General features: G+C 23.9%; 1 protein-coding gene across 8 annotated transcripts in view; it reads left to right on the plus strand.

Annotated features, from left to right (window-relative positions):
• tmod (tropomodulin) overlaps positions 1-23,846 on the plus strand; it is a 102,119-nt gene that overhangs the window by 28,502 nt on the left and 49,771 nt on the right. Inside the window, exons 1-2 of one of the 8 annotated variants that reach the window (XM_011498502.1) lie at positions 19,061-19,482; positions 20,919-21,733. The exons of 4 other annotated variants lie outside the window; for them this stretch is intronic. In XM_011498502.1, coding sequence (XP_011496804.1) covers positions 21,599-21,733 — 135 coding nt within the window. In that variant the 5' untranslated portion in view covers positions 19,061-19,482; positions 20,919-21,598. Of the gene's footprint in view, positions 1-19,060; positions 19,483-20,871; positions 21,734-23,846 lie in introns of those variants that run through there. 3 more of the 8 variants (XM_011498510.1, XM_011498519.1, XM_011498494.1) reach the window with 3 other exon arrangements.

The raw sequence follows: 23,846 nt of genomic DNA on the forward strand, positions 1-23,846 counted from the left end.
ATATCTTTTAAAGTTGTATTAAGGGTTTTTATGCCTTTAATCAATTATTTCTATTGCAACATTAAGAATAATAACGAAAACAAATTTTATTTTTAATTTTCTCTTAATCTAAATAATTCTTTTAATCTAATAAAAACACGTTATTTTAAGATTTACTTGGTAGTATATTTAGAAAATTCTAAAAAAAATTATTTAAATTTTAATATTTTATCAAATTTTATTCAAATGAAAATATATATATATTCGATTAAATTCAATATTTTACATATTATGTTTATGTGACAAAACAGAGTCTTTATTTTCTATTAACTTAATAACCATGCACATTATTATTTTCATTTTCTTTAGTATCTTATTTAAAATTTTTCTAAAATATATATTTAGTAGTATAAGAGTAGTATCTATATTTATTTTATATTAGATTTGTATTTCTTCTTGGTTACAAAAATAATAATTTAAATATAATAAATGTAAATATAATTGTATGCATTATTGAAATGATATAATAAATTTTTCAATATAGGTGGAATTTTATAAAATTTTGAAACTATGATTATTTAGCACAAAATATGAATCTGTTTATAAATAAAAATTTTGTTACGAATATTACTTATACATTGTTGGATTTTTTCTGAATAGCATGGAAAATTTTATACAAATTTAATATTTATTAAAAGTATAATAAAAATAAATATTATGGCATTCTTACCTAGGAAGAGCAAAATATAAGTTTGAATTTTCACAAACTCATCATACATTAGAAGTTCATTGCAAACATTTTAATTGAAAATTAATTATTTATTGTTCATGAATTACATTTTTCATATAATGGGATTGAAACCATTCTAATTATATTTCTTAATTCAGCACAATAATATTGGAATAACCATAAACTAATGTGATATTTGCACGTACTACTTTAAAACACTTTTTTCTTTTTCTATTGACTTTGTACCCGTTGCAAAGAGAAATGATCGGTGTGCTGAACGTGCCGAAATCACTTTCTTATTGAGGTTTTTATCCAATGCAGATCAATTAATAAATTCAATGAAAACGTTGTCTTATATAAGTTAATTTAAATTGCAAATTTAATGACAGTTTAATTTTTTTGTAAATGTATGAAAAAGATTTTAACATCATAAAATTAATAAAATATTTCAAAATTTGTATTATTTTATTTATTAATAATTTTTCTTTGCGATAAAATATGTAGTAGAATAATAGATACTAAATTAATTCCATTGTTATAATAACTAAAACGATGAATTTGATATAAAAAAATTATTTTTTTACATAAATATATATAGATATTTTTCTTATTTTAATTTTCTTTTCTTAAAATCGATTTAGCCAAATCTCTTACATGTTTTTTACATTTTTTCTACAAATTAAAAATAGAACTACCTGCTGGAATATATTAAGTTTATGAATCTATTCACAAATTTTGACTAATTTCAAATTGCAAAATTTTTCTATTTTCAAGAAAATATCTAAAAAAAATACTATTAATAAAGTTTAATACAATTTATACATTAACAATATAAGACAATTATTAGTGTTTTTACTACTGTCAGTTTTTGTTCTTTTTAATATTAATTAATAATTTAATTAATATTAAAATTTAAAATTAATATTTAAAATTTAATTAATAATTAAATCGATTATTTCATTTGATTAGATTTTAATTAGAAAAATATTTTCCTATTTTATGTGTATTATTTAAGATTATAAATACAAAATTTAATAATAATTTGATATAATATTACGTGAGGTTATTATAAATTGCAATCAATAAAAATTGTTATGTTATTATTCATACGCTTTACATATTTGTTGAAGAAAGTCTGATAAAAAATTAAAAAATCTTTTGTAAAATTTTTTTATTAATGCACATGATTATTAATTTAATCATTATGTTTCTTATAGTGCTTATTTATTAATCATAAAAAAATGTATTTAATAAATTAAAAAACTGATATGGAAATTGGCTAATATTTTATTTCTAATTAATTGCCTTACTAATTACATGTAGATTATTTAATAAAAATATTGTAAGTCAATAGAAGCTATTATAAATGAAATAGCTAATAATAATATGAACATGTTTTCTATTAATTGTTTGCATAGATTCGAACATATTTTTAAGTTATAAAGCCAACGCCTCGCGTACCATCTATCGGAATAATTTTCAACTTGTCAAAACGGTCCAGTTTATTCTGCCATCTACAATATAAAAATGAGTAATTTTTGTCGGTAAGCAGAAACATTTGTAGGTAATTAAGAAAATCACTCTTTGGTCTTTTAACGAATAATCTACAATTGCAGGCATATTCAATGATGCTTTACTTAAGATTCAATATTCAACCAATTGATCCGTTCGTTTATGGTATTAATTTTTAAATTTTACCTTAATAAAGTGATATTCATGTACTTTAGTTATATGTCATCGTAACTGGTATATCATAACACCTTCAATTATTATGATTTCATCAAATAAAAATTCCAATTATCACTCCACAATTGTTTTATAAAAATATATTTTATTAAAAAATTGCATGAAAATTTTAATGTTTCTACAGGCTTAATGTAATGAATACATGCTTATATAAGATATTAAATTATCTAGTAACAGATATACAGGACTTTTAACTACAATTATTTGGAACATTTAATCTTGAACAACGATTTACAATATACAATACGAATTCTCATATAATGGTCATTAAATAGAAAAATTTGGTAATTAAATTCAATATTTAAATATGCTTTATTTCGTAATTTAAAAATATTAATTGGGGTACTCACTCGGTATAATTGCATTAGAATATTGAAATTTTGCGAAGCAATTTTTTATAATTATTTTAGAAGTTTTTGATGTAAGATATATATTTTGATATATATTTTATTAATTTTCATGCGGGATTACATTTTCATTTTTAGTTTCCGTTAAGATCAACAGAAGGTACTAACTTAATTTGCTATGATATTTTACTTATTTTATTTTAATTACTCTCATATTTAAATTTATAAATATAAATTAAAAATTAATAAGAAGTAGAAGATAGAGATTCAATTTTAATAAATGATTAAAAGTACAATTTTTTGAATCAATCAACTTATTACATGCTATGAGTTATTATAATCTTTAAATAAATTTAATAAAAAATGATATTGTGCTAGATTTGGAAGCACTTTAAAGTTGATAAATTAAGGATATTTTTTAGAATTATGTTTTTTAGAATTATTTAATAATTTATCGCGTTGATGTTGCTATTCTTTTATGAATTGTAAGTAAATTATAATTTGCCAAATGAAACTATTTAAATCACTTTGATGAGACTTCAGTTTGAGTACATAAAGTTTTTAATTCATACGTTTAATCTAATGATTCAGTTATTCAGTATATAAATAAAATTGACTGCGTCTAGATAATTCTATTAGCCATGGTTTATAAGTGGATGATATTATAGCGTTTTGTTCACACTATAGTTTCAATATAAATTTTAATAAAACAATCATCAATTAGAAAGGAAATCGTTAGGACTTTTTCTTGTACGTACCGTGCCCTATCGTATCTTTTCATTCATGCCCAATCATTTGATAATAATTTCACCACAAAAAGAATCCTTGCATTATTAAGAGCTGGAAGCATTCGAAATACAATGTTATTCAAAAGGCCACTCTAATTAAAGCTACAAACTGAAGTACAAGTGCATACTAATTGTAACGCCGCTTCGAAAAGTAGTCGGCGCGAGAAGTAACATTTGTGCGAGGCCCAGTGAAAGTTATTAATCACCCCACATGCTGGCAATGATTCTTCGTCGTACATCCAGAGTCACTTGTCACACGAATCGCACACTCTCTTCCTCTTTATACTCCCCTCGTCATGTCGCACTCGCTTTTCATGCCCGGAAAATCCAAAGATTAAAGTATTTACTCGTTGCCAATGACAGGGGTTCGCGAGGAAATATTCGCTTACGGATTTTGCCAATATTTTTTTTCTTTTTTTCTTGCTTTGTTTTCTACTGTTCGCGACCGATTAATTTACACTTGAAAATGAAGAATGTACAATGTTATCAGTCAGTTGATGATTTAAGTACAACATATGTAAGCAAGTTTAACATTTAAAGAGGTGAAAAGCGACTTTGCACAATTCCGAAATCGAAATATTCCTTATCGTAGCTTCGCCAATTTTGGTATCTAAGGTACTGTCCAATGGCAGTCTATAAAACGTATCCTCGTTGCGTTCGCAACGTTGCGGAATCGCATCTCGTGGGAGGATCGAGCGAAAAGAAAAGAGCGTTCAACAATTTTTGTACAGCGAATCCTCGATCGCGTTTACTAAGGATTCAAGTTTTGTCCAGGGAGATGGGGGAACTGAATAATAGCGGCACTCGTCCGAGATTTACGAGAGCGTTGATTGTGCATTTGACGCCAAGTAGCTCTACATTTTCGCCGAGCAGCCCGTTTGGAATGTGTGCAGTAATTAACATCCGGAATGCATGAGAGAAAAAGTGCTTGGAAATATCAGCGCACATGCTTTTGAAAAGGCGCGAAACTTGTCGCGTGAGCATAACGGATGAGTAGGTAAGCAGTCTCACCTGACAGCTTACAATGAAATAAAAGGAAAGTTATTTTTCTTTAATGGTAAAGTAGAATGATTTGGTAAAAAATTAACTTATTAAAAATATAACTCTAAATGTATAATTTATGAATCCGTATATATATATATATATATATATATATACATGATAAAGAGTCAGAAAATTAACTTTTTTAATATAGGTTAATTATCAAGAAATTATATAGTAAAATTATCAAAATTTAATGAACTTTATAAATTAATTAGTATTTTACGTAACTTTATTAACTGCATTAATATATTTAACGTATTGCATATTTTTATGTAAGTCAATATAATATCTTCGAGTTATTTAGATCCAATTTATTTAATAGAACTATATCAACCATTTTGAGTATTTTAGCCTATTCTTATAAACGGAAGTACAACCTTTATTTTACGTGCGGTTTAATTTTAAAGTAACAAGTAAACTTATTCAATAAAAAATCCTTAATAATCAAATTTAAATGCACATTAAAAGTTCTCATAGCTTATAGCAACATAATTAGTTAAACATATTGAATAAAAGTTGAAAAATTTTAAATTACCGAACAAATAATTCGTCTAAATTTAGACAAGTTTCAAAGTATTTATATAATCGATTATTTAACTTCATAATTATATTATAGGATTTTATATACTTTTACAGATATCGTATAATAAAACACAAAAAAGATTTTCAAATTTACTATACTCATTAAAGTAAGGGTTATATAGGACTATATAAGTTACTATAATTAATTATAGTAATATTTCAAACAAATTTATTATCAATTTCATTTATATATTAGCTACGGTATTCAATTTTAAAATTTTGGGAAATATATATCATTGCACATGTATTGACTGAAAATCTTTTTAATGAGCCTAATAATGTCCGAATAAAAACATCAAAACATAAATTAAAAGTATTGTGTTATCGTACACCTTACTGATATTTATAATATTAGTATTAATTTTTATTTGAAAAATATATTTATAAATTTCAATTAACTAAAATTTAAAAATTAATTTTTAATACAAAATAGAGACATTGTTTAAAATTAATAATGTGATACAAATTAGTACTATAAAATTATTACAAAATAAGACCAAAATTATATATAAACATTTATATATTTTTTCTATTTATTAAATAATTGAGTTTAACATTCCGTTTTCATTAATGAGTTTCATAATTTCTAGTAATGGCATTGCCTAATTAATCTATAATTTTGCATAAATATTAAAAACTCTATTAATGTAATCATATATTATGCATAATAATTATAAAAAGTTGTGTATGTGTGCATTTGTGTTCGTATATATATATATATATATATATATATATGTGTGTGTGTGTTTGTGTGTGTGTGTGTAAAAGAGTGTAAATGTGTGTACGTATGTATAACTTTTCGCAATTCAAGCAGCTGCATATGCTGTCGACTATTTTTTTAGTTTTAACTGAATCCTTTTACTGATGACAGATTAGACTTGAACTAATGACTCTAATATGCTAAAAGTGAAAAAGTATTTAAATTGATTGGCGGGCTGTCCGTACGATCGTGATATATTATCAAAAATAAAATGTTGTGAAATTAATATTTACATAGTTTTTCGATTATTTATAAAAATTATTTTAAAATATTTCAATTTAGTATTTCAATTCTATTTTATTGGAAAAAAGAACTATATCTGATTTAACATTAATTTTTTTTTTAAAAGTGTATTAGATCTTACAATCGTTTTTAAATTTATAGAATTAATACAAGATAGAACAATAATTATTTGTATATTATAGAAAATAGATGCAGACTTATGGTTTTTACTTATTCAAACTACTATTATTATAAAAATTTTATATCCTAAAATTATATACATTTTTTAAATAAGACGTAATATTAATTGATTGATCGACAGAAAAATATTTGTTATTTAAATGTATACAAAAATTGTTGAAAAATCAAAAATACAAATACTAGAATAACGAAAATAATATCAAAACATACTTTTATCGTACCTTTCTTATAGGTTTAAATTTATCAGTATTTTAAATATCACCACTGACATCTTCTTAATTCAATTTATATAAACTTGCAGGATAAAGATATTAATATTTTGCAATTACTTTCTGAGATTGATAGAAAATTATATATATATATATATATATATATATAATATACTAATAATTCTTATTAGTGCGAAGAAAATATTTTTAACTAGTATTCATCATATTTTGTATTCTAAAATATATAATCGTAGTGTATTAAGGGTGATTTATTTTATAATTGAATCCAAAATTTAAATATTTTAAATTTAAAACTTTAAATTCATTAAAAAGGATATGTATTTGTTATAAAATTGGAATTATGAAATGTCATGGATTTTGTGATTATGAATTAGGTATCATTGCAGTTTTTAGTTATGAGAGAAATTACTATGATAATGAGAACTTTTAGTATTCTCAATTTTCCAATCGATCCTTTCCTCTTTTCACACTAAAAAAAAACAATTATTTGTAAGTGATGTGATTTAGGCATTTATAATTTGTGAATGAAATTTACATTTGGTGAAGTGATGAGGATTGAAGAAACGTAAAATTTTTCACAACATTGAGTCTCACTCTAGTATTTATGTGGATTATTACTTAAATTAGTCCATTATAATTCAATTATAATTCAAAGCATGTAGGTACTTCTAAGCTGTCTTATTTAATTTTGTTGTTACTCTTGCATTGTTAAATTCATGTGCTTCTTAGTCTTTTTACATTTATCGATTTTAATATTAGCAGCATTATTATAAATAATAGCAAATAACGAATGGGATTTCCTTCGTTTATTCGTAATGAATGTTTTTGTGATTTTTCAAATATATTTGTGGTATTTCAACAAATATTTAATTGTTGTATCAATACATTTTTTTATACTACATAGACGAAACAAATCATTTACTCAATCAAATTTTTTTTTTTGTTTAATTTATATGTGAAATACAGAAAAATTAAAAAGTTTCTTAATTCAAGAATTACCACTCGCTCCATTGATATAAAAATTTAGAAAACCTACATTTCATTGTTCAGTATAATTAAAATGGAATATTTTTTTATATAAGTATAATTTTATTTTGATTAATTTATTTCCTATGAAGAGATTATAAAAGTTTTTTATTCTAATTTTGAAAAATGAACAAATCTTTTATCGTAATATAAATTATTATATTTTAATATAAAGTATAGTATTTGCTTAATACTGTACTATCGATTGTTATATGAGCACTATATTAAAATTTATTAATATAAACTTTAAATTAAATAACAAAAAAAATTAATTTAAATTATTAATTTCAAAATTATATTAGTTCTTATTATTAAAATTTATAGTTTTAAATTTTCTACTATTTAATTAGGTAAAAATAATAATTTAGCAATAATCACATATTATGTATTTGGCATTCCATGAAAAGAATTGATTTTTCAAATATTTCGGTATATATGATATAAACAATTTAATTTAATGGTAATGTTTCCAATAAAACTTACTTTGTTGAAAAATAACATTTATTGTTCTTTTATCATTTATTGGTTAAATAATAGATTTATATATTATTTATTAATTAATATAAATTAAAAAATTAAAATTTAGTATACATTATTTCTTCATTTATATTTATATTTTTCATGTTCGAAGCGAACATTAATTCTATAGATATTTTTGAAACTATTGATTACATTAAATTACAAAATATGTTAAAAACAAATATAACATTGAATGTAAATTTACATGAATTGAAGATAATGTATAAATATTAATTTTGCTATCAATTTTGCTGCTCAACATTAAATAAATCAAAAAATGGCTCAATAATCTTTAAAATTATATATTTAATCTATATTAGTCTTATTTTATAAATGAAATTCAGAAAGGGTATTACTTAATTAATTCATATAGATATAGATATAATATCTATTGAAAAGGATTCTTTTATTAATTGGATCACATAAAAATTTTCTCTTCAAATAGAATTATCTTTATAATATTAATTTTATCATAGCATAATAATTATATTATTATATACGGATAAATTATTTATTATTTTATTTAAAATCGATAAATTATAAGGCTTTCGATTTTTTTTACTCATTTACATATGTATCTATTATATTTATGTAATTATTTGCAACGATATAATTTTAATATTATAAAATAATTGTCTATAAATAGAAACTATAAACATTATAATTATATAATTTTTTAATTTAAATTATTTCAAATATTATTATTATCAAGTTTTTAATATATATATATATTTATACGAGCGCGCACATACACACACCCACATACACATACCAACACACACCAACACACACAGATATATATATATATATATATATATATATATATATCAAATCAAATATAAAGTTCAATAAATAAAAAATATCAACTATATAGACTATTTCAAAATTTATTATACTCTTTAATAGCCGTATCAATAAACATGAGAATATTATTTTACTTTTAAGGAAATGTTGGCTTCGTTCACATATATGTAATTCGTAATTTTCATATTTTAATATTTTAATATTTCAACTTTTTTAGTTCTATTTTTTTAGTTCTACATCCCAAATACATTGATAGATGGATATAATAATATAATGATAGATCTTTATTTCTATCAGACTATTTTCATAAAACCGACAATTGCATTACTTATATGACAGTGCAAAGATGAATCATGATACAGTGCCCAATGTTGTATGTGAATAATCTAAAAAACAACAGCATAGTACGTAGATTGTCATAATGTCGATGTCAAATTCGCTTATTTTCTTTCTTCTTCTAATTCTCTTTCTCTCCTGCTTCTTGAGGAAACGATAGTGTGCATCTTATATAAACGGAAGGCTGCGCCGTGCCAAATATTATTTCTGCTTGCTCTCATGGACAAAAACAAATGTAGTGGTACAGCAATACATCGTTCAACTGTATGGGTTGTTTAGCTTTGGAAGACATGAAAATGAAAAAAAAAAAATAAAAACCAGCAAGATATAATAATAAAAAATTTGAAAATACATCATTGTTCTAAAACACTTGAAACTGACTCAAATCTAAATTATGCTGCGAATAAAGTTTCTTACGATCAACAACTCGTAGATTAAAAACAATATTCCAATATTTAGTAATTTTCTATATTATTTATTAATGTATATTTTAAACATATATATCTACAAAAATCAATATATAATTGTATAATTTTTAATGCTAATTACATTTTTTTGAATTTTATTTTTTAGATTAACATTAATAGCAATGTATATTCTTAAAAAATTTATAGTGATACTACACTTTATAAGATTGCTTATCGATACATAACCCACAATATTATCGTTGAAATGATTCTTTTATCAACTTAAACTAAAATTTGTTAGATTAATGTTTTTTATTAAGAAAACAAAACCTAACTCTACAAGAATTTGGAAATTTCACAATCTTATTTTAAAATGGAAGTGAGTTTTATACATAATTTAATTAATATAAACATATATTTTACTTTTGATATTCAAAGTCATATACAAGTAACAGTACTTAAATTATTATTGGATAAATGCACAATATAAATTTTACATAATTAGTATGAATTCTATATATATAGTTTTATATATATATTTCCAGTACTATCATAATATAAATACTTTTCAAAGACATCCTAATGAATGAAAACATTAAATGTTTATGAAGACAGGATTATTTATATTGATTTTTCTAATACAGTATAATTTCATTTTATTTGCATCGACTAAAATTGGTAATATTTACAAAAACTTGTTGCAAATTAGATTTTAATATAATTTAAATCTAAATAAAAAAGGTTTTATTTTAAAAACATCAATAATAATATGAATATAATTAAAAATTACATAGTAATTATATATTTTAATATCTATTTATATATAATACTATTATAAATAAAAATTTTGAAAAACACTTATTTTTATATTTTCATAGATCGTCTACTTTTTAGATATAAACTATATGTTTAGATATATATGAAACACAATAAAAAGTGCAAATGGTTATTATATTTATAAACATTCTTGAAAAAAATAATATAAAGCGCATTTTAAGAGTTATCTCTTCACATCGTACTAAATGAAAAATTTTATGCGCAGTATTCTATTATCAAAAATAGCTTTCATTTCATTCTGTTTATCACAAATAATTAAAAATATAATCTTGGTAACAACGTCACAGCTGAAAAATATTAACTTAAAGAATGCGTGATTGCATCTCATTTGTTGTCTTAAATTTTAATCGAGCATACTATGTGCGTTTAAATTTACATTTCTGTACATAGATAAAATATTTATATTTATTTCGGATGAGTAACACACACACACACACACACACACACACACACACACACACACACACACATATATATATATATAACTTGGCAACATCCGCTTTTGGCTAGAAAAGTGTATGTTTCTGTGCATTTGGATGGACAGGTCAAATAAAGCTAAACCATTATTCATGCGTAATGTCGCATTAGCTTTCTTTTAGTTTATATATTTTTGTACCGAATGCAATACTGCAATACTTGCAAAATTTCTTTATTCTAAAAATAAACTTTTATATCTTGTTAAAAATATTTTTCTTTATTATTTATAAGTGTTCAAATTTTGCTATCAGTATTCGATTTTATACTGAATTAGATTCTAATCCTAAAAATCATAGAATTTATTATATACTATGAAAAAAGATAAATATTAATCGTCAGATTAAAACTTATTGGTTATGACAAAATTGATTTACGAGATCCTATTATCAGTACAAAATTGCTCTCAACATTTAAATTGAGAATGTGAGCATAATATACGATAGACGACTTAAATATACGAATGAACAAGTAACAGAAAAAAAACGAGAAAATACCTATACAGAACTCAACAGTAACCAAATAATATAAAGTTGAAATTCGGATAAAATATGATTAATAGAAAGGAAATAGAAAATTAAAATGCATGCATATAATGCCATATATAGGTTGCCGTCTCTTAATCGATGTATAATAATTCTCTAACATCACATCACGTAAAATAATGATTATTTGGTATTATTTGCATTCTACACCTTACACATATATTTTATATTATTTTATAATTAAATATAAATTTCAAATATTTATAAAATTATTATTTTACTAAGACAATTTCTAGAGTTCCTTTTAAAATACAGGTAAATAAGTTTAGAGTAAACCGAATTTTTATGACAATCAATATGTTATGTATTTTATGACTAATCAAATAAACTAAAAGTTAATGAAAACTAAAATTATAACTAAAATTCATTTTATCAATTTGAAAAGATGTTTAAAAATTACATCAATATTTTGTTTTTTTGTATAAAAAATACTATATTTGAAAGTCATATCTACAAAGTACTTTTAATTAATTTAATATAGAGATTTTAGACAGTTTTATAAATTTGTTATATTTATAGTCAAATAAATTTATTGTTGAAATTTTAGAGTTTTAATTAATTTTTAAATAAAAAATTGTACAATATAGTATAAAATAAATAATTACATTTTTTGTTGTGTTTCAGTTTCATTTTATTAGATAAGCAATTTAAATAATCAGTATAAATACTTTCATTAAAATAAAATAATGTTTATTATTTTTATAATATAAATATATATATATATTATAATAACATCTTTTATCAAAACACTATCATTTCATATTTAGATAATAAAATTAGATTATTGATTATGTTAACTATTGAAAAAATTGTATGTAGGAAATAAGTGGAATTTTAAGTAGGCAATGTTTGTATATATGAAATTATTTAATAAAAATGTTTAACTCGAAATCATTTTTTATATTTTATAAGTATATATTTTATATACATATATACAATGATACTTCTATATAAGTTAATTAATAAATAACAATTTTTTTATTTTCATATTGTGGTAAACTAAAATTTAAAAAATGTATATGAAAACTAAAATAATTCAGTATGAATTACTTATAATTAATTTATATTTTTTAATCTGTCACTTATTAAACGTTATAAATTTCTCAAAATTTACTATTTTTTATATTAAAATAATATTTATTTAACAAAATATTCTTCAATATTTATGTGTTTTTTAGTTGTAATTTATAATTTATAATTATAATTATAATTCATGAATTATAACTTTATTTCTGCTGAATAATGAATGAATTTATTTGTATAGATTATTATAGTTGATACAAACAAAATTCAAATTTCAATCTAAATTATTAACAATAATATGATTTTTAAACATTTGACAATTTACCGAAAACCTATTATGCAGCTGCTTTGTTTATAAGTAAAATATTAGATACTAGGATGAATAATCATTTATATTTCTATATAAAAATATTTTAAACTAAAGAGTTTAATTTAATAAATACTGTATTACAAGAAATAGAATTTACAGTATTATATACAGAGTGTTATTTTGTTTATTAACTGGTTATTAAACTTTAATTTATTTGTTATTCTTAATAATTTTATCCATTAATTATTAAAATGATATTATATATATATTCTGTAGGTGTGCTTTTTAAGACGTACTTTTGGTAAGAGGATAGTATGGTATGATGCATGGATTAATAGATTCGTATAAGAAATAATATTATGTGTTATTTAATGATTCTACTACTTTAACACTTACAGACACAACCATAAGCTTATTTAAATTAGTAAGTGGATAAACCACTTTTTATTTCAAATTAGTCTTAAGCCGTAGAAAATATTTTTAAAATCAAATATAATTCAAATGTTTCATTACGTATTTATTAGTACTCCGTATATGTAATTCTTCTCCACCTTTTTTGAGTTTCAATATTATCAAAAAAATCGTGGTATATTCATACAAAAAGTAGTTGCAAATAAAATAATGACAAGATTGACACTGATATGTCTCTTGATGGTATGCATACTAAAGTTTTCGTCTTTATAAGACCTATTCTACTTTAAATTTTAAGCTTATGCAGAATTGTATTATATGGAAATCTTTACATAAAGATTTTTAATTTTAAACTTATTTTAACCTTTATTGATTATATATATGCATTAGTATTTTTATCTTTTATTGCGAGTCTAATAGAATATATCGGAATATTCTATAACCGAATCATTCAGGTAAAGAGTCACGCCAATTACCGCCAATTATAGAATACCATGTCCGAATATTTATAATTCCTTCCTTAATCACCAATTACTACGAAACACTTAGATTAACTCATGTCATCTTTAGTTTCTTACCCTTGTATATTTTATTCGGAATTTCATTCTATATCATAAATTTAGTTACTAAATAAGATATTTATACATAATTATACAAATATGTTCAAAACTTACGAGTTTTTTATTTATAATTGCATATATTCAATATTATTTTTACTGAATATTTAATATTTATCATAATAGAAAAACTGCAAAAAAGGAAAATCATTCTCTAAATGTTTAAAACAAATAATACAATAAACTTTGAGAAAATACAATGGCATAACATTTATTTATATTTTACTTGCAACTGTATAGTAGTTTACTTTTATATTATTAAGTTTGAAATTAAAAAAGAAAAGAACACGATATTCACAGCTTTAATTGAATTTAAGCCTTTTATGGAAATGTAATGGATTTATTACCAAATACATATTGTAAATGTATGATGTTTAGTTTAGATTTTTGAGCAAATAAAATGATAGGTCATTCTATTCTTCATGTTCGTGCCGAAATATACTTTTATATATTCAGTACTTAAAGTATAGAGTTCCAAAGAGTACATGATGTTCGTATTCCAAACCCTCGTTCTTTCTCTCGTCCATCTTCTTCGTAGTCTCTCGATTCGCAATTCCTTCAATCCATGTTCGCACAGTGACGCTCAGACTATACTCAGGGGGGCATCAAGAATAGAATCGTAACAACTTCATCCCGAAATAATTTTCTTGCGTACGCTAGTCGTTGTCGCGACGAAGCTTGCGCGTGCGATCGTTTCCGCAAGTCTGCGAAAAAATAACAACCCCGAAAGAGAGATTTTAATCATCTGGTTGGAATACACGCATCCAATCTTGTACGATTAAATATTTTATGTTTATTTGTTCTTGCATTCCTCGTCACTTTATCATGATATCATTAACATTTATAGTGCATATTAAGAATCTACAGTATGTAACAATTATATACAAAAACTATATTGACTGATTGATCATAAAGGAGATCATAATTAATCGAATATTGATATTAGTTTTAAAAATTTTTATCTAAAAAAATTATTGAATTGCCTTATTGGGAAATAATTGAAAACTTTTTATATCACTTGTAAAAATAAGGAAATGCTTGAACATTAAGTAAGATTGCTAGAAAGGCTTATTAAGTATATTGTATTAAAATAGTATATAGTTTTAACCATAAGATAATTTATATACATTCCACGAACCACCGATCATGTATTTCATTTTACATTTATATAAACAAATTACACTGATGCCAATTAGTAATTCATAAAATCAGAAATTTGTATGGAAAATCCATGATTTGTCTATTAATTGAAAAGTTACATTACAAAGATTGTAAGGTAATTAAAATTGAAATCAGAATATATTTGCCATATTATATCATTACTGGTTCTTGATTACATTAATATAAATAAAATGAGCATATTTACATGTACATGTATAAGTACATGTATAATAATTTCTAGTTTTAAAATTTTATAAAAATTTTATACTTTTCTTTTAATAGTGTTTATAATTATATACAAGATTACAGAAAATGCGAAAAAATTATTCAAAGAATATAATTGGAGCGTTACAAATACCGAAGCTTATATATATTATAAATACTACAAATAAGAAAAGCCAGAAGAATTAATATTAATTTTAACAGATTTTTTAAATATTTTGTAATTATGTTGATACTATATGTTTCACAAATGATTTATTTATCTGTTTCAGGTAAAATTCGAAACACTACCATATTTTTAGAATTGCCTATAGAATCGAATCAACATGATCAAATTAAGAAAATACGGAGTTCATTAAAGTAATATAAAATTTAAATACATTATTTTACAAAACTCTTACCAATAGTTTAATTTATAAGAATTAATATAAATAATTTCAGTTATAATTCATGTAAACCATTATATGAATTTCTTTAATTTAAACATAGTTAGGAAAAATATATGTCTGTTATCATATGTCTTTTATTGTGATATAAATTTTTATTCAATTAATAATAAAAAATATGTTTTATATATTATTAACTAGTATAATGCTAATACAATAAATTATTTATTTATTTAGTTAAAAAATGCATTTATAATAATAATAATGATAATTATAAATAATTAGACATTAAATAGGTATTGAACATTATTATTAATTTCCAAGTAATATTATATATCGAAATATTAATGATATTATGTATTCGAGATATACAAATTCATTTGATTTTAATAAGAAATCAAATCTACTTTATTAACGTATTTTGCATTGTTGTTAGAAATTTTTTACAAATTTTATTGAAAATTGACATTATTTCTTAAAATTTCTTGATTAATTTCAATCTTTATTAGAACACAATTTTAGCAAATGATAGCAATTTATGATTGCCAGTATTCTATTGAATTGCTAATTTTTAATTATACTCTTAACTTCTTAAATGGAGCTGATCATAATATAAGATAATGATATTACTAGTTTTTCAATAGCAAAATACATTCTTAAATTTTTTCACAATGAGTTAAAGCTAAATAACCATGTATTATTTTTTCAATAAATAATTTTTAAGTTGCAAATCATTTTTCGTCTTAAAAGAAGAATAAAAGGAGAATATTTATCGTACAATATTATGCAATTTTTAAATAATTGAAAACAGAAATATTTTTACATAACAGAACATGTAAAATTGAATATAATAAAATATACAAATAAAATCTATTATAATATATAACGTGTTACTAAAGACTACATTAATAACTATATATACAGATTTAACGAAATAGTAAACATTTCCTTCGAAATAATAAATTATTGTACGTATGTATATTAATAAATTAACTTGTTGTTCATTAAATTATAATGTTAAGAAATACAAATTTTTATATAAATAACATAAAATTTGAACAAAAAAGTTTTGCAAAATATTTAGATCAAAAAATTCCGAGAAAAACGAAGTCTATAGTTAAGGAATGAGAAATAAAGAGCAGTATATTTTACTCAGAAAGCTGCTAAATGAAATACCTTTATGTAGGTTAAGACAAAGATAGAAGGATAATATCAAAATGTAGTTGAATAAAATAAAACATAACTAAATATTTTATATGAACGAAAATAAAAGTAAGGATATATATTCTATTCGTTTAAGCTAATTGTCTGCGTTCCAATCTTATGCATATCGAACTCTATCGAAATCTATAAATAAAATAATAAAATAAATAAGATACTATTAATGCCAATGATTTTGTAGAAAGTCACAGTTGAAATATATATGTTATTTCCTATAAGAAATTATATTATGTTAATATATATTCTTTGCAATCTTAGGATATTATAAAAAATTATAATTTCGAAGTTTCAACACAGATTATACATATCGTGATTGCTTATTGTTTCACCACTTATTAGGAAAACATATACTATATAATTTATTAAAATAACAATCAAATTTCAAAAATAAAAATAAGCTTTTTATATAAAAATTTAAATGGAATTCAATCAACAGCCGTACCATTATCACTCCACTTGTTAGTACAATAAAACTGTTTCTCACTTAGTCAAAGTAAACCAAAATTTCAAGTACAAATATATAGATACGCTATTTTTAAACCAATGTAAAATTGCAATTCAATTTAGAATTATGTTCATATGTACAGGTTATTTGCGTAAAAAATAATATAAAAATAATTTTATAAAATTTACAACATTCGAAATTATATATCCTTTTATTTTCTTGCATGACTATGTTAGAAACTTAAAATTTTTAGATTTAAGTTTGGGAACTTTTAAATACTGCAATGCAAAGAATGACAATATAAAAATTTGTATAAAATTGTAATAATATTTTTTTCTATAATTTTTAATAAATCAAGAGAAGAGAAAATAGAAAAAGATCATATACCATCTAGTAAACGAAAAAATTACTAATTTAAAATAAATAGAAAAATGCCTTGTATCTTTTTCTTATCAATATTCAATATTTTTTAATTATTCAATGTTTTATTAGGATTGTTGTAATGATATATAATTATATTCTTGATTTGAGTTCGATAAAATGTATAATTTAATTATTCTGAATGCTTAAAGAAATATATTTTTATTTTTATTTAGCTCGTCATAATATATGCATATTTAATTTATTATATTTGATATGTCTTGTGTGGTCACTGAATTATGTGAATGTGATTTTGTAAATTTCGAACGATTCAAATTCAATGAATAGAAATTCTTTATATATATTACAGTATAATACTATTTAAGTATAAAATAAATATTTAACATATTTTTTTCAAAAATAATAAATATTACTTTTATGAATTAACGTTAAGCCTATAAAATGTTAATTATTTATTAAAATAATTTGCATATATCCCGATATTTATTATTTGCATAAAATTGAGATCCAATGCTAGTAAAGCAATATAAAATTAATTTTTGTTATTACATAAAAAAAGTATTTGAAATTATAGGTGAAAGGTGGTTTGAATAAGTTTTCGGTTGAACTTGATGCATCTAAGAAATAATTTTGTTTCAATGCATAAAAAAATAACGACTTTCCAATAGGTCCGTTTAATAAATAATTAAATTAGCAATCATTTAATAATACTAGGGTAGATTGTATTTGTTGAATTCATGGATCTTAGTTAAGCGATTTATCACATTCTTCAAGCGAGTCCGTTATGACATTGCCATTATTTAAGAAATGCAAATAAAATTCCGATAAAACTTTGATGTTCCGTTTTGCAAGGGAAGAAAAACTTTCCTCTACCTTGCATAATCCAGCGTAGGATATGTATCGACATGAGTGAGTGATCATAGCAACGTATCATTTCCCTATAATCACCAAAACGGCATCGCCTATATCTCCCACGACAACGAACTCGAAACATCTGCTTGGCAAATTCATGTACGTCGTCGGATGAACGTCGTAACACCCATATGCACGCGGTGCAACAGCGGCGACGAGAAGCATTCCCCACCCCGTTCCCTGACACCGTCCTAATATTACACCACTAGTGTTCCTCCTCTATATTTCTGGAAATTGGACTGACCGCCGTGCGCCAAGCTACGGAGGTTCTCAGTCTCACGCGCGGGCTTCTCCGTGTCGCCGATTCTGCCTTTGTGCGAGGGCGTACCAACCACGATAGGCAAATAAAGATAGATAGATAGATAGATAGAGAGAGAGAGAGAGAGAGAGAGAGAGAGAGAGAAAGAGACGCAAGAATGAAGGAATAATAAGAGCGCGAGCTACGGGCGTCAGAGCTACGATATCGAAGAGAGGATTGGGGGCGGCTTGTCTTGACGGGGTCGTTCGCGTTGCGGCGCATCGCCAGTGCCGTCGCGACTCTCCGTGGTCTTCTTCATTTTCAAAGTTGTTTTCCTGGTCTTCCGCGAAGTTTGCTGCGAGCTGCTCGATTCTCATTTTCGAACCAACTACACTAACGCGCGCGCCCGCGCGCCCACGTGTGTGTGCGTGTGTGCGTGCGCGCTTGTGATTTCGAATTTTCCCTCCCTCTTGTTACCGAATACCGCGATTTGGAGTTTCATCCGATTTGAAATTCGCTAATTTTTCATGATCGTCAGTTTTCCTATGCGAAAGGAGATCGAGGCTATTGAATATCTTGTGTGTGAATTATGCATTACAACTTAATATTACTTACTATTTACTTAATATTTATATTTAGTATTACTAATCGTTCGCTTTGTTTAAGATTGTGACTGCATCATCTGCTGTTCGATAAATATATGTGCAGAGTTCTGTGCTTCTAATGAAATGTTCATGATGTTTCAGTCATATTGTAAAATTTTTAGAATTAGAATTAAAAATCTGAGTCCATGAGGTAGAAAATAATTTGTATTCTAATCTAATATATCAAATAATACATGAATATTTCAAGTTATAAGTTCAAGTTATATCGTGGTATATATATATATATATATATATATATATAACCTGGAATATACGGTTATGCTTAAAATGCCGATGTATACTATATGTGTGCACGTGCACTAGTTTTTTTATATTAAAAGTGATACAAAACATTTCAATTATTATAAATCAATTGAAATTTTAGTGTTACTAAATTCATAAAATATGTTGTATTTAAAACTATTAGTATTGGACTATTCAATATTACACTCATAAATTTATATTTATCTAAATACCGAATATTTCATCCCAATTGTTATATAATAACTATAGCATCATAAGTGTAAGACACATAGTAATATCTGTTTAATACTTTATAAAATTTATAGCTTAATAATAAATAATATTTGATAATTAAATACTATTACTTATATTCCTAAGAAATTAATAGTTCATTTGTTTCAAATTATAAGTTAATAATATGTAGTATTAAGTTTATTAATATTAGTAAATATGAAAATTCTTATAGCTTTGATAATAAAATAGAAATTCCTAAATTTTTAATAAACTTTTCGAGAAAAGTAATCAGCATTTTACCTGATAATATTAGTGCTATTTATGAAATTGTTAAAAAGATTTATATATACATAGGATTTTCTAAAAACATAGTTGCTTATTATAATGATTGGTGTGAATTAATTTTTTTCAATCAAAGACTTTTATGTTGTTTCCATAGTAATTAAACTTAATAATGAATTATTTATTAATATTTGGCACTTTTTAGGTAAAATATAAAATGTATAAAGAATTTTATATTTTTTTATCGAATATTATATTCAGAGTTTACGAAAATATTAAAAATTAAAAATTTAAAAATACCTCCGCTTTTCATGTACATTTCATCAGGATTCTACAAAAACTCTGACGCAAGAAATATTTTCGCGTTACAAAATGCCGAGAGAGTAAATATTTATAACAACACTCCTAAATAATTTTTAATAAGCAATTATTTTATTTTTAATAAATGCGCGAGTATTTTTATAATTGTGCATATAAAAGAACTGTTCCAAAGCAAATATTAATTCCTAATAGTATTAAATATACTCTCGCATGCACAATTGCTATGACAATTTTCATTTCTTCTAGTACAATTTACGAGATATTTTATAATTAAATGATTTCGAGTTTAGATTAACGTCGAATATGTTGAATATCCCATAATTCGATGTAGTATTTGAAATTTCAAGAGTAACAGCGATCACTTGATTTCGCAGCGTTGCTTTGTACTGCAGTCTAAAGTGAATGGAAATATAAAAAAATAGACCCTAGAACGTAAATTTCAAGTATACGTATGAATAATAGGCGTGACTATAAGCAATACTTGATTAGTGGTTACAACTTTAGTCGCGAGCGCGCAACTTTGGCCAAAGGGAATTTGCTAAATACACATTTCTTTAAAGCTATCGATTTCCACTGTTTAGCGCTCTATTTCTATCACGCTGAAATCAGAGCGGTACGGAGTATTAAAATCCCTGCCAAAAGTCTCGCAGTCGCTAGACATCAGCATCGTTCGCTCTTTTCTTCAGAGCGAAGAATCGCTCGGAGTTGACTGACGTAAACAGTCGGTCCGAGGCTCCCAAAGGCCAGCGACCGGAAGATCGAAGTGGTCCTCCGAGGTGTGGAGTGGAGCGCGATTAAAACGACCGACGTGAGCCTCGGGCAAGAGATGGACGGTGAGGACGAGGGTATGGCGAGCTACGCCCGTTCAGCCAGTGAATAATTCCGTGATACGTGAACGAGGTAATAAGTCCGGGTGAAAGGAAGCGAGAGGTCGAAGGTGCGAAGTGCGAGAGGAAACGAGGCCGGCACGATGGCGACCGAGGTGTTCCAGGACTGGGACAATCCCCATGACAAGGTCAGCTCTATTACACGGAAGACCACCACGAGGAAGACCACTAAGACAACGACCAGGCGCCAGGTGTACGAGGATAGCGACGAAGATGAGGTAAATATCGTACCAAATCGGCACGTGTGATTGATTTTAGTCCCATTATTATGTCGTGTGATTTCCCTCTCCCCACCTCACCCCCCTACCACGGAAAGTCTCTCTCATTAGTTTGAAATGTGTGATGAAAATGGAGACGAAAATTTTTTATCACATGTGCTTACAAAAGGAATACGCCCAACGATTGAACTCCTCCATTACCCTGCACCTATTCTTATCAGGAGTCGAGTTTTTTTCTGATCTCTTTAGATTTGAGGTTCGTATTACGTATTCGACTGACGATTCTCATTGTTCTTCTCAAATTTGAGATGTTCCATGTTCGCATTAAATATGACTGTTCGATAGGATCATAACTAAAATGTTATTTTAGCTAAAAATACGAGAACCATAACCTATGGTAAACCTTAGCGCTATTATGACTGCAATATCTCATGCTCTTCTGCTATTATTTCCTTGAATATTACCGCCATTTCATTCTCGTTGCAATAAATTTCTTAAGCTCGTAAATAGAAAAATATACTCATTCAACAAGAAGAATAATTATCAATTTTCAAATGATATTCTTATCAATAATTAGGTCGATAATTACACTTATTCAAATATTAAAAACATTCAAATATTAAAATTCATAAAATTCTGATGTTTTTACAATTTCAAATAACTGACTATTGTATAATAGTTTGTAGTTGTAAAAAAGCATAATTGTTAATATTTTTCCATGTAAACTTTCTTATTGATTTTTTATAATAAAAAGTAAATATTATATATGTGAACAAGCAATAAAAGTACCAATATATTTTATATGATGTTATTACAAAATACTTTGATAGAATAAAAACTATGTAATTTACAAGTCGGTTCAAATTCAATTCTTTCATAATTTTATTCATTCAAAATTTAGTACTTTTTCAAATTATAAAACAATAATAATCGTAATACAATATCGTACGTGTAGTCCAACTAACGGAAGAACTTATTATTTGGAGTTAAACTTTTGTTTGCCTTCTTAAACTTGCTTTAGTGTGTCTATGTACATAAATCTAAACTAAATCAATAGAATTTCTTTTATTTACAAATGAAACGTAATAAAACAATCTAACAAAATAAAATTAATAAAATTTGGATAACTACTATTATAATGTTATATAGGTATACCAATATCATCTCAAATAAATTAATAATATTATTTTCGAACAATATAAAAATCGCTTAACTTCAATATTCTATTACATTCAATAAAAATTCAATTTATTAAATCAAATATTATTTATTCAAGTATGTTACAATTTATATAAAAATGTATATACTCCATTCTTATTGATAATTTTTATTGATACTTTTATATTTTCTTTTTGATTTTATACAATGTATTTTTAAAAGAAATTCAATGAAATAATTTTCTTACTAGATCGACTTTGTATAAAATTACTATTTGATATTTAACTATTTAATACTATTTAATAGTTAGCGTATTTCCTATATAATAAATAACAAGAGTTATTTAGGTAATTTATAATTTATATTATTTATGAACATATTTCTGACGCATAAATGAAAAAATATCATTAATAAAAGTTGAATTAAAATACTTTGGTAAAATTAAGTTGTACTTATTTTTATTAGTATATTATATATAACCTTAACATTATTTATAATTTATCACTTTACGTATAATGAAATGACAAAAAAAAAACAAACAAATATTATATAAAAGTTCAAATTTGTTAAAATTAAATATGATTGTATTTATTAATACAATCTACATAAAATTACCAACATAAATTACTATTATATTCTAAGCTAATTACTTTTTAAAGACCTACATATTTCCATTTAATTTTAATATATAATTCATACATAAATAGATCGATATAAATATTTAAGTAAATAACTTTATATTAATACAGCAATATTATTCTAAACAATAAAATTATAATAGATGTTATATATTAAGCATTTTATTTATTATATAATCATTAAAGTTGGTATTTAAAGTAGTATTTAAGCATTATCAACACGATTTAAACGAATTTAATTTTGATTAATTTATTTATTTATTATGAATTTAATTTTATAAACCACCATAAAAATATTATTATTTTATATCTATAAT

The sequence above is a fragment of the Ceratosolen solmsi genome, unplaced genomic scaffold, assembly GCF_000503995.2.
Source record: "Ceratosolen solmsi marchali unplaced genomic scaffold, CerSol_1.0 scaffold10, whole genome shotgun sequence".
Classification (NCBI taxonomy): domain Eukaryota; kingdom Metazoa; phylum Arthropoda; class Insecta; order Hymenoptera; family Agaonidae; genus Ceratosolen; species Ceratosolen solmsi.